Source organism: Euprymna scolopes, chromosome 2, assembly GCF_053919585.1.
Source record: "Euprymna scolopes isolate OS-2025 chromosome 2, ASM5391958v1, whole genome shotgun sequence".
In the NCBI taxonomy this organism is placed as follows: Eukaryota; Metazoa; Mollusca; class Cephalopoda; order Sepiida; family Sepiolidae; genus Euprymna; species Euprymna scolopes.
The window spans coordinates 25,326,575-25,340,463 of record NC_136483.1 but is presented as its reverse complement, the minus strand read 5'-3'; the positions used below and the strand labels follow the sequence as shown (position 1 = coordinate 25,340,463).

Genomic DNA, 13,889 nt, shown 5'->3' with positions numbered 1-13,889 from the left:
CTATGGATCCAGTAATTTTTTGAAACAACAACCAACATCTCTGAAGACGGCCGAAGGACCATTCGATCGAAACGTTGCACAAATAACGCTCAAGATAAGAAAAATAGTCCGTGTAATACGAGTAATAGAAACAGCCCTCATCTAAAAAAAATTCAGAACTTTAATATGTAGCTTATTCCTGACATAAATTTTCGTCATTTATAATTTACACACAATTTCAGATACATAACCTCACGGCTCGTGCATATATGGTGCAATAGAGTGATCCAATCGTCACAAACTCTACAAATTAATAAGACTATTTCGACAAGAGCGCATTGAATATTGTCTTTCAACTGATCTCTTGTGTCTAGTTTATCGACGTAAACATGTGTCATATATTCCCAAAGAAAATAATCTAACGGGGTTAACTCGCACGAATGAGGTGGCCAGCTAACAAGTATATTTCGTGAAATTATTCATTAATCAAATATTTCTTTTAGAAAATCGATCACTTGATTTGCATTTTTTTTTACATATGTGTCACCACTTATCAAGGCCGATAGGCCACTCAAGGATAAGGGTTAAACACTGCTCGGGTGTGTCTCTTTATTATGAATTGCCAGACCAAGCAGAACTCAAAATAATCGATAGTTGCCAAATCTGTAATTAAAAAAATAGAGTTGTCAATTTAAAGTTCGTTGCATCTAAAATATCCTATATTATTAGAGAGTTGATTCAAAGTTTCTTTGGCGTTAATACCCTTTTAATACAATGTACATATTTCATTAATTTCTACATAAGCATGTGTTTCTTATCAGAATATATCCTTAATACGCCCAACGAAAGGAATGTAGTCGTTTGAATTAGTTGGGTATTTTCTTGCGGTTTTGATTAATAATCTAGTGGGTCTAGAAGTCTTAATGAACTAATGTTCATCGTCGAAACTATTATTATTAGTGTAAGGCTTGTGGCGTACCTTTAATGTCTGTCCCAGGTTGCTTCACCGGTTGGTATTTAGTGCTTAACAAGCCAATCATGTACTTTTAAGAAGGAAGAACTTGGATGTACTTATATTGTTATATAGAACACTGCCGGGTGATGCCAAGCAACCATAACGAGTATTATTATTATGATCGTTGTTGATGTTAGGAAATAGAATGTTTCGAAACTATGTATTGAGGCGACAGATATTTTAACAATAAAATATTTCTGTTAGAAATGTAACAAGAATGTTAACTTGATAGAATGGAAAATAAGGGAGGTAAATCGCAATTGGTTTATGACGTGGTTCATGAATGATGTTTTGGAAAGAGCACAAATATGTGAAGTTGAAAATTGGCAAAATTTAAAAGACATTATTTTTCATAAATAAAGATTATTTTTCATTAATGTTGGAATTTGCATTTATAACACACCTTCTCAATATTTTAGTCAGAGTATGTTAAAATTACAGAAAGCTAGCATTAACAATAAAGAATATATTTAAGTTCCAAACCGTTTAGTGACTTTTTGGACAGTCTGTATATATATAACATTTGTAATGAACGTTTCTGGCTAATATGCTGAAAAATATTAAGTTTACATTGAATTAAATTAATACGATATTCACTTACATTGGCCTGTAAAAACAGACGAAAAAAAGGGAATTTTTCACCTTCTTTCCAAAAGCCCTAAGGGATTTACATTTTGCCATTCCACATCCAAGTTCGGAGGTTGTTGCCCAAACCATCTGTTCGAGAAATCGAAGAGAAAAGATGACACAAAACATAAAACGGAAATTTTCTGAATAATGCGTATATGATTAAAGCGTTATGAAACTTACTTGAGTGAAATGGATATAAAAGCGTTGTGACTGTTGTCTGTAATTGTAGACACAATGACAGCAGCATGACAATTACTTGCAAATAACGACAGCGGCTGGTTTGTGGTGGCTAATAGAACAGGCGTCATTAATCACACAACCCTGGATAATACCATGGGAGGGCCGTAAAGGAATTCCGCAAGTAAGCAACGGCAAGCGATAGCTGATGGAACAGCACATATTTAGTTGTGATACCATGAGACCGTAGAAGAATTCTGGCCTGAATAAAATGACTGACCCAATTTGACAAAAGTAATAGTAGATGGGGTCTGACCATTTTTTGGCCCAGATTAAGATTGTTTTTTAGTATGGAAGGGGTAGAATGTAACATATCAGGGCCCTACGATAACGGGAATAGAGTAGGTAAACTAGATAAATATGCAGGTCCACAGCAAGGCTTAAGGAATTTCAAAATAAACAATTAGATATAAATTTAATATTTTACAGAATATAGAATGCATGTAACAATAAACAAACGATAACAGTATGCAATAACATGGCCTTATTTGGTCCGAGAAACAATGAGGAAATTGTCTAGATGACAGATCAAATCTGACGTCATATCGGAACAGCAGAATATATGTTAACAACCGCTCAGAGGAGAATGAGTTTGGGATTTAGATACAGGGTTGTTTGCTAGGTGATAGCGTCAGATATTTTATGTCCGAGAAGGCAAGAGACATTACGGCCTGAAATATGAAATCTAGCGTAAGAGAGAGAGAGAGAGAGAGGGGGCGGAGAGATAGGGAGAGAGAGAAGGGAAGGGAGGGTCAGAATCGGAGGAGTGAATGACGAATTCGAAGCATACCGTCCAGAAAACTAACTATATGGAACTATAAAAGAATAATAGTACTTAATTGTAATTGTAGACACTATACCAGGTGAATGATATTTACTTGTCCGTAATTACAGAACGTATTAAAGGTCAATGATATTTACTTGTAATTGTAGAAACTATGATAGTTTATAACGCTTGCTTGCTTGTAATTGCAGAAATTATACCTGGTTAATGACACTTATTTTTAATTGCAGGAAATATAAAAGTTTTATAACAGTTGCATATATATAATCAAAGAACTATAAAATATTAATGGCGTTTATATGCTTTTAATGATAGTTTGTAAGTGTACGAAGCATAATAGGTTAAGGACACTTTCTTGTTTGTAATTGCAAGATTATAATAGGTTAATAACACTTAGGTGCTTTTAATTGTAATGTTCATAATATTTAATTGTTTGTAATTACAGGAACTATAGCAGCTTAATTACAGTTACTAATTTTTACTTGAACGACCTAAGCAGGTTAATAACACATTATTGCCTGTGATTGCAGTAAGTATAACAGATCCATAACATTTACTAGTTTGTCATTGGAAGAACTATAACAGGTGTATGACACATAATTACATGGATCTTAATTGCTTATGATTTAAGGGACTATTAAAAATAATACATTTTAATTTTTTTTAATTGCAAACACTATAACAGTTGAATGACACATGTTTGTAATTTAATGAAATATAACAAGTTATAACTTGCTTGTAACTTAAGGAAATTACAAGCAAGTTAGTGTCATTAACTTATTAAGTTATTATTAATTTGAGGGAGTGGAAAGGTTTAATAGTATTTAATTGTTTGTAATTCCGTGAAGTATAACAGATAATTTAATATTTTGTGAGTTATTATAAGTTATAACACTTCCTAGCTTTGACAGCTTAAAAACATTTCGCTGGACCACTTCGTTGGTAATTCAACAGGAACCTCAGCAACATGATCTCCAGCAACACCAAAGCCAGCCTGATCACCGAATATTCGCCGAGCTCCCGCCGGTGCGTGTGAAAAAGTTTTGCTTTCAGTTCCGAACCCGTATAATGGCGATGATTGAGACTCTATGCTCCTACATTGAATAGATGTCATTTCTCTGGCATTATCAAGTTATCTGTGATCTTTTCAGTAAAGGTTTTAAAATTAAGCGGTAGTGCTGTTTTCTTAAGGACGACAAATTTATCGTTCCACTTTGTATTTAATTATTGTTAAAAGACTATGAATGCAGGGGATGTAACAGATAATGACATTTACTGTATCGGCAGTTAATGACACTTACTTGACTGTAATGGCAGGATAAATAACAAGTTTTTGATGCCCAACTAAAATCTTTCTTCTCGAGATACCAGGCGTCCATGGCAGTCTTTATACGTTTCTTCATTGTACCTGGGTTAGAGTTAAATGCCATATTTTCTCCTCGACCTAACTTTTGATATGTAAAGTTACAACGGTTAGCCCACGCGTCCGCTTCTTTGGCCAGCTGTTTACTCCATCTCTAAAGAGAATGATAAAGATATTTACATACACGGAAAGAGAGAAAATATAGACACAATAACAGGTCGATTTAAATGTGTTTTCTAGTTTGTAGAAGCGGCATTTTAAAGCATTTGTAATTTATTATTTGCATACAAAATTTTAATATAGTTATGTCAAAGTTCAACGATTTCTTCAAAGGTGTCACAAACATAATCTATGAACGGGTCATATGTGGCACTATTTTGTGTCAGGGCTAGTTTTTTAGCATAGTAAATGGGCCGCTCCGTATGGATATAGCGGTTGTCTTCTCTGATCCCATTTTATCTGACTCATCTCTTTTTCGGTCGACCAGCATGGGATAAGCACGTATAAGTTTGTCTCTCCGCAAAAATACGGCTTTTCTCTAGCGAAATAAGTTAGGAGTCGCTAAGTCTTTTAAAAGTTTCATTATTATTAGTTATTTTTCAATTGTAATAATTAGATTTGACCCTCGCCCATAGCAGCCAGAGATATAAAGTGCCTTGTATACGGCAAATATAAATCGATTTTTCTTAATCAGCATGATGAAACCAAACATTAAAAAAATAAACTTCGTTTTGTTTACTAAGATTCGTTCATTTAGTCATGTCAAAATTTTGAAAAAAAGCAAACATTAAAAAGAAGTCCGTTTTGTTTACTAAGATGTTCATTTAGTCATGTTATAATTTTGAGCGCTAAAAACATTTAAAAGAGGAATTCCGTCTTGCTTACTAAGAACCGTTCATTTATGTGATAATTTTGGGTGATCATTAAAAAAGGAAGTCCGTCTTGTTTACTAAAATTCGTTCATTTAGTCATGTTATAATTGTGGATGCGAAAACAAACATTAACAAAGGAAGTTCGTCCAGTTTAATTAGTAAGTTTGACTATGCCCACGTAACCTACATCTAAAATTTCAAGTGTTTAGACCCAAAATTGGCAGAGAGGTTTGGTAGAGTTTGAAAAGGTCAGATCTTCAACCTTGACATATTGGCGGCCAAATTTTCGCTCAAAAACTGATTAAAATGTTTGCTGCATTGTGGCGGGTCTCCCGTTACTTAGGTCAACAACTGACCTCTAACTTCTTCGGAAACTGTGGCTCATGATGTCAAGTCTACTGGGAGTCCTCTAGATGAATTCTCAACATCTCTGTGTTGAATCCTGCTGAAAAGCAAAAGCAAAGCTTTCATGCGCCGGAAAGAAAAGACAGACAAAATCAGGTTTTCTAACAAGAAAAGTTACAGATTTTTTACATATGTACATCATTCAGTTCACCAAAACATTTTAAGTTTCATAAATCCCTTTCTTCGTCACTGGATGGCTAGACGGAGAGGGGGGATGCGACCTTGAAGCGGGTGTTGTTCTCTCGAAATTTCGGCGCAAATCTGGTAATTTCAAGCGGATATTGGCTCTTTATAGAGGGGTCACAAGGTGGGTCGGTCGATCCATTCAACCAATCAGCGTTCAATACGTTTCTTGGGAATTTAAGACCCAAATTGCGTGTGTGCAATTCAGCAATACGACCAGAATTTTGTAATCTGAGACCAAAAATGAAATCCTTTTCACACGACCTCAAGAGGTAAAACCCTGTCAATTTCGAAAGCCTTCGTCCTCGAGGCTAAGATAGGTCTGGCCCCATTTCCACATTGTTCTGACATTTCCGGTCTCCTCATTCTCAAACAATAAAATTTATGACTGATTGTAACAATAAAATATATATCTGTTTTATTCCAAGTACTTTTGATACCCGCCGGTGTCCGGGATTCAATTAGAAAATCTTAGCATATTTGCCCGGTTTTCTTCAGATCTTAGAGAGGTCTCCACCTCCCCAATGGGGAGCAAATCGCTTCCTCAAGACGATCATGTTACACATGTCTGAATATCCTTTATGAAAAATTTCAAATGTTTAGACCCAAAATTAGCTGAATAGTCTGCAAAGATCAAATCTTTTGAACTTTGACCTCTTGCCAACCAAATCTTCTGCCAAAAAATATTAAAAAGCTTCCCCCATGTCTGAATACACATGTAAAAGTAATGTTTAGACCAAAAATTTTCTGAGTAATTTGGTAGAGACCGAAGAGGTTAACTTTATTTTTTAATCTTGACCCCAATTTTGATCCCTTAACATTTATTGTTTTGAGTGTAAGTCAAATTAAAAAGTTTGATCCATGTCCAACTAATCTGCATCTTAAATTTCAAGTGTTTAGACACAAAATTGGCGGAGGAGTTTTGTAGAGTTTTCAAAGGTAATATTCGTTGACAGCCAAATTTCTGGCGGAAAACGAATTAAAAAGGTTTTCCCAAATCTCAATACCTCTTATGTCAGTCTGTAGACTGAAAATTGTGTCAGCGTAGTTTGGTAGTGAAACGTACACACACGCACACACATACACAATTTCACTTATATATATATATATATATATATATATATATATATATATATATATATATATATAGTGATTGTTGGAGAGCTATTGGCTATACATTAGCAAACGTGTTTCAATGACCCCCTAGCGGGGAAAATCACCTCATCAGGTCAAAAACCATCCACATATATATATATATATATATATATATATATATATATATGTAGATATATAGTAAGTTATAAAATATATATGGCGATTAAGCTACACTGAATATTCCGCGTTTCATCCACTCTAGGATTCTTCAGGCTTATGCGAGAATGTTGTGGTTGTCTCGCGTTTTTTTTATATACGCACCTTCTATTGAGTTTTTAGTTAGCCAATTAGCTTTCTAGTATCCACCGCGCCCTTCCTAATCAGCCAGTAGCAGGCACTTACAGGACAAAAGCCTATATATATATATATATCGACTCGAACTTATCATTTTCACACGAATTTCCTTTAGTTTATCATTTTTATTTCTTGGACATTTTTACATTTCCAAAGAAAAAAAAGATAAACATAATAAGCCGATGTAATCTCCGACCCAAAATCTACACAAAAATTCGAACGGAAATGTTTATGTAATCCAGGCAGATAGCATGCTTTCGTTTCCGGGTAGAAACACGGCCCTCTGCCTAAGCACTAAAGTCATATAACATGCTGACGTCATAGAGTTGGGTTCTGTGAATTTAGTAACGTGTCCCAAGAAACAATCGGAAGTAGATAAAGTATAATGACAAAACTGTTTTCGGTGATTTAGCAGAGAAGCCAACAACCGAAAAAAAAAGTCAATAATTCAAATATATAACAAATGACTATTACAAAACGAAAAGTAAGTTACTCTTCTACCTAGTTGGATAAGTTTTGTGTATTTTAATCTAAAGCTTTATTCGGTTAAAAAAACTAATGTTGAGTTGCTAAAGTAAGCAGGCAAATCGAAACGATAGGGGCAGGCAAAAATAATTGAAAACGACCCATATGTCTTTTAAAGAGACTAATCATAATTATTATTTTTAGTGCACGTCTAAATTTTGATTGTGTTTGAAAGATAACAAAGAAAAATGTATATAAACGTGTCAAAAAATTGTAGTGAAAATGTTCATGCGTGCAATATATATATCTTTAGATAAATTTATAATTTCGTTAGTTCGAAAAAATTAACTTTTCTTCGAGATATGACGATATTATTAACATATTTTAGGGTTTTTTTCGTAATATTCTTAAAAAACAATAAATACTTTTTTACGATGCTTTATTTTTCATTAGAAAAAGCAACATTTAATTCATGCGTTTTTTTTAGTAAAACATTAACTTTAATAAATGTGTTTTTTGTTTACACAAAATAATAAATTTCTAAAAATTAAAAAATAATAATGGGCCATTATATTTCGTGATAATTACTTAATAAATACTGGAAATTTTATTAATATATGTTGATTTCTTGAAAAATATTGTTGCTCGCTTTGATTGGAAAATATATATTGTTGTACGTTTTGATTTAACTATATATATATATATATATATATATATATATATATATATATATATATATTGTGTTGTTCGTTTGGATTTTAAAAAGGTCGCGTTAGAAGGCCGAAGTATTTAGTAGGGCTATGACAACAGCGTATTATTTCCTTTTTTCGATTCTCAGGTATATATACATTGATATATTATATGCTTTTATATGATGTGGTTCTCGATTGATTAATTCTGTCTAACTGTGTCGGATATATACTTGGGATTCAAAACACTGAAAAGAATATTCTGTTGGCATAGCCCTAATCATTAGCAATTGCACTATGACTAATTGGAGGTTGAACGTTAAATCCTCAGTGCGGGTGATACAAAATACAATTGAAAATTATTAAGACATCCACCTGGAAATGACTCACATAACGAAAGCATGCGCTTCCTTAGTAGATTAAATGAAGGCCCCCGTTCAAAATTCCGTGTCGAATCCTGAGTTCAACGCGTTGTACAAAATGCACGCAAGGATGATCGGAGTTTACATCGGCAAAAGCGTAGTGCGAATAATATTCAATTGAGAGCAGTAGTCTGACTTATCAGAATAATCCATAAGGCATTCACATTTTAAAATCATCAAAAATGAAAAAATACTAAGATATTTAATTATATTTAAGTTACAATTAAAAGAAGTGTTAGTTTCTTTTGGTGCCTGTATAAATACTTAGTGTAAATAATGGTTTACCAGTTCATTCATGTTGGCACCTTGCTCCTTTCTTCTCAGGTTATTATGATAATTTAGAGTGAAATTACGATCACTTGCAAGCAGTGGAACCACCGCTGCTTGAATTAAATCCACGATGCAGAACAGCAGACAAAAGTAGAAAATCATCTTCCAGCTTTTTGGATTCTGTAAAGAAAACATTAAATAATTTTTGTCAAGTTTTGATAAGTTTTCGGTTGGTGTGTTATAAATACATTTAATCCATCAGTTTTATTAGAAGTGATGTTCAGATTTAAGTGCACCATGAAGATATAGAAGGTTCAATCAATAAGTTTCCAGACTTTTTTGTACAGAAATTTAAAATTGTCGTAGATTCTTGAAAATTCAGTAGGTTATTGCTAAACATCTTATAAGATGAATTAATATTTTTTATGCCTTCAGGTTCAAATGAACTGCTACAGCAGGATTTGGAATACACCCTACTAAAGCCTGAATGCCGCAACTAGTGAATTTCAAAAATGCAATCTGGGCATGAGGACACTTTAGTAGAACGATGTGCAATATCTTGCATGAATCGAGTATCAGTTTTGGAGTGGCATAAAAGATTCAAGGAAGGCAAGAAGTATGTGAGGGATGATGAGAGGTGTAGGAGGAGTAAGGATGTAAGAACAACAGAGTTGATTTGTCAAATAAAGACCTTCATGGATAAGGAATGTCGTGTGTCTATAGACAATAAGTAGGAACTGTACACACAATTATTTGAAAGAAACTGAAAATGTGGAAGATTTGTGCGAAGTTTGTTCCAAGGATGGAGTCCACAACTCCATCCTTCTCACAAACTATTTGACCAATATAGGCATCAAGACAGTTCCTCACCCTCTCTGTAGTCCAGACATTGCTCCATGTGACTTTTGGTTATTTCCTAAACTCAAAGAAAACCTTAAACGCTACCGTTATGAGACAATTGAGGAGATGAAAAAGGCTGTGACGAGGGTTATTGACACATTCACACAAGACTTCCATAGGGTCCTTCTGAATTTGTTGGAACGTTACAACAAATGCATTGCAACCGGATGAGATTATTTAGAAGGATACAAGAGTTTTATATGTGTATTATCAATAAAATGCTCAAACGAAAAATGTCTAGAAATTTTTGAAGGCGCCTCGTATTTTCGTATTAAAATTCTTCACTTTTGTAATTCCTATGTTAATTCGTATTCAGACTCGGTGAATTTTAATTTACAACTCTATTTTCTTATATTACATATTTGACAACTATCGATTATTGTGAGTTCAACATGGATTAGCTTTAAGTAAGTTGTAAAAGACAAATAGCGATCCGCCGTAGTAATAGAACCACAATTCATAACCCCTCGTTTCCAATATCTTAATTAATTAATAAATGAACCAAGGTAATACATGAAAGGATGCAGAGTAGTTCGAATACACCACAAATTTATAACTATATTTACGATCAGCCAATCCACCTCTAATTAAATAACGGCATTCATCGACAAACGTCAAAGAGGCTAGCATAAATAATATAGCTAAATAAATGGAGAAGCCATCCTCTCGTTACCCCTGAACATCCTCAAACGTCACAGTTTAAACGAACGGAACCACAATTTACTTCCAATTTAATAAAGGTGAGTACACTTTGTATACTTAAAAATTAAACGCCCGAAAATAATCTATGGGTCGGCTACGCTTGTAATAGGAATGTTAATATATGCCTACAAGAAGTATTATCGTAAAGCAGAACTATATTACTCTAAACGGAATACTCCACAAATATAAATATATGCTAATAATATCCTGTTTCGCAGGTGCATGATCTGTAGAACCTATCCCTAAAACGAAGCATATAAACCTAACGAATATATGTACATATTCCAGTATTGGAGACAAAATAAAATACCAAAATGAAAGAATGACAACCATCGAAATTAAGTTTATATAAAGATATAAAAATCTTTGTCATGATAATTACCTCAAACACCACTGTAGAGGGGAAAATATAACTACCAGTATATCACCTTTATTCAAATCATATAAACAAGCCTGTATATTTTTCCAACTAAGTGTTAATTTGGCCATATGGACATAAATCATATAAATAAACACGACAATAAAGGAAGAATTTGAAAACTAAAAACAAAACGCGATGTATAGAATAATAAACCAATAAATCAATAAAATAAAATAAATAAATGAAGAAATAAATAAATAACAAAACTTGTCAAGAGGAAAATGAAGTCGCCATCAAGAAAGAAAATAAAACCATAAAAACCTAAGATTGGGAAGTAGCAAGTATAACTTCAGATCAAAGCGAAAACTAAGACCAATAAAACAACCGCCTGGTTAAAAGAATACTAACACCTCACCACTAATACAGCTTAACCACGCGAAATCGTACTCCCTACCCCTACTCACTTCCTTGATCAACGCAAAAAATCTATTATAAATCCTAATGAGAAAAACTAAGTTGGCGATAAAAGTATTATCTATCAATGTAGAAAGATTGTTCACCAATGTATCCGTAAAAACCCTATAGATATAATCCTTGATAATATTTACAACAACCCGTTTCTTCCTTCACTTAAAATCAATAACTTTAAAAGTTATTATTAATGTGATTTTATGACTTTTAAGGCTACATTTACATACAAATCAATGGAGTTTGTAAGGCATCGGTTCGACCGATCTTGTACAAATTCTATACGAGAACAAAATATTTAATAACACTAGTATACCCTATGTTTATGAAAAAGTGGAAAGAATAAAAAGGGTATAATTAAATAAAAGCGTTTTGTTATCTTTATAATAGTGTTTGTTATGTATTTATGCATATATATACACATATATATAGATATACATATATATATACATGTGTGTGTGTGTGTGTGTGTGTGTGTGTGTGTGTGTGTGTGTGTGTGTGTGTGTTGGGACGATTAATAAGAAGCGGAAACAGGAATCGTAAATATCGGAATTTTTTATGGTATCGAAATCGAAAAAATCTTAGCCAAATTTTTATACTTAATTTGCAATTTTTTTTTACTGATGATATATATATATATGTGTGTGTGTGTGTGTGTGCGTGCATGTATGTATGTATGTATATATATATATATATATATATATATATATATATATATATATTGTTTTTAAGCTATTAGTAAATCTTAAATGTATAGATCCTAACAACATCAAAATAACATGTAAATTTATTCTACTTGCATAAAATAAACAAACAAAAATTTAAACTTTGCGAAAATTTGCTTGGTAATCTTTCGAATAATGCAGTTTATTAAGATGGTTCCAAAAAATATTTAAAAGTTTGATAACACATTTTCGGCAAGAAAAATACTACCAAGCATTATTGTTAATTAAGTTAAAAATTCAATATGAAAAATATTTTTTTTAAATCGTTGTTAATTTATTTATTTTATGCTGTCCAACTTTTGTTCAGCGGGTTTTGTCCAATTCCTTAGTCGGCCTGGGTAAATATTACAATGGCTTAGTCGAAAAGTATGAAAAAAACTTGACCTTGAATTTAATAAATGAATTTAGCTATTTCTATGCATCCGTATAAAACAATATTTTGCGTAAATTTTTCTTAGATTCTGTCTGTATTATTTAGTTACTTAGACTTAGGGATTCCTGCGGCATCTGGGGCTGTCAAATCCATCGTTTTCAGTCTATAGCCGGATCTAACCCGACTTCTATACATGTATACTGATTGCAAAACAAAATATCAAGGTTGTTTGAAATAATAAAATCGAGACATTCTTCGTTATTATTATCACTGAGACTTCGTGTGGTTTATTTGTTACATTTCTCTTCCACCGACGAGACACGTTAAAGACAGTGAAATTTACCAACATTAAAACAAATCAATCTATCAGGTCATCCCATATGTTCTGTCCGAATTTTTACCTTTGTTTTTAAATTGAACTAAACTTTAAAAAATATTGTTTATATTTTGTAAGTTTTTACATTTTTATGTTTAGAGGCGTTTTAACCGATTACATTTTTTACAGAACGATAAAATTTAAATTTGCTTGATTACAACCCTACTAACATGGAAATGTTTAAGAATCATTTGAGGCATATAATGCTGAATGAGAACTCAGCAGCCGAAGTGGCTAGAAATATTCACTCAGTTTATGGAAAGGAATGTGTGAATGAAAGAACTTACAGAAGATGCGGAATTCAGAAGTAGAGATTTCACTCTTGAAGATGAAGATCGAACCGGACGTCTAGTTGAGTTTAATGGCAAGTTTCTTAAAGCAGCTATTGGAAAAACATCCTGCTTTATCAGTTGAAGAATTGACAATAAAACTGAATTCAAACCATATGACTGTTTATTGTCATCTTCAACAACTTGGAAAAGTTCCTAAACTTGAAAATTGTCTGAAAACAATCTCAAATCTCGAGTCGACATTTGCTCTTCTCTTCATTTGAGCCAATTTGTTTCACCTTTTTGGGATAGACTTGTGACTGGTGAGCAAAAAATGGATCTTTTATCGAACTGTTAAGCGTTGTAGACAATGGATTGATAAAGGGGAAAGACTTCAGCCACAGCCGAAAATAGCACTTCATGGGAATAAGGTTCTTCTTTCAATATAGTGGGATTCCAAGGAATAATTCACTTTGGATTGTTACCACCTAATGCAACAATTAACGCTCAAATCTACTGTCAGTAATAAGAGCGTTTGAACGAAGCTTCGGGGGGGGGGGTGGAAGACATGCTCTCGTGAATCGAAAAGGGGTGATGCTTCACCAGGACAATGTACGACCCTACACAACAAGAATCACATTAAAAAAAATCGAAGAACTTGTTTGGGAGAAAATACCTCATCCACCCTATTCTCCTGACCTTCCTCCTTCAGACTACATATGGTTTGGTAGCTTACAAAATCGTTTGGAAGAAACAGCTTTTGTAACGCAGAAAGATGTCGAAACTTACATCTGTGAGTTCTTCGAATCAAATCCGAAACGATTTTACAATAAGCTTGTAAATAGATGGAAGGAAGTCATAGATAATGAAGGAAAGTATATTGATGATGAAATCTTTAATAAAATGTAACATTTGGTTTCTCTTTTCTCTATTCATAGATTCGGACAGAACT

General features: G+C 33.1%; 1 protein-coding gene across 1 annotated transcript in view; it reads right to left on the bottom strand.

Annotated features, from left to right (window-relative positions):
• Positions 1–13,889, bottom strand: part of LOC145303383 (peptidase inhibitor R3HDML-like) — a 77,218-nt gene that overhangs the window by 62,356 nt on the left and 973 nt on the right. The window contains exons 2-4 of the mRNA XM_080144703.1: positions 8,779–8,943; positions 3,947–4,162; positions 1,596–1,711 (exon numbers count right to left, since the gene is read on the bottom strand). Coding sequence (XP_080000829.1) covers positions 1,596–1,711; positions 3,947–4,162; positions 8,779–8,925 — 479 coding nt within the window. The 5' untranslated portion in view covers positions 8,926–8,943. The remainder of the gene's footprint in view (positions 1–1,595; positions 1,712–3,946; positions 4,163–8,778; positions 8,944–13,889) is intronic.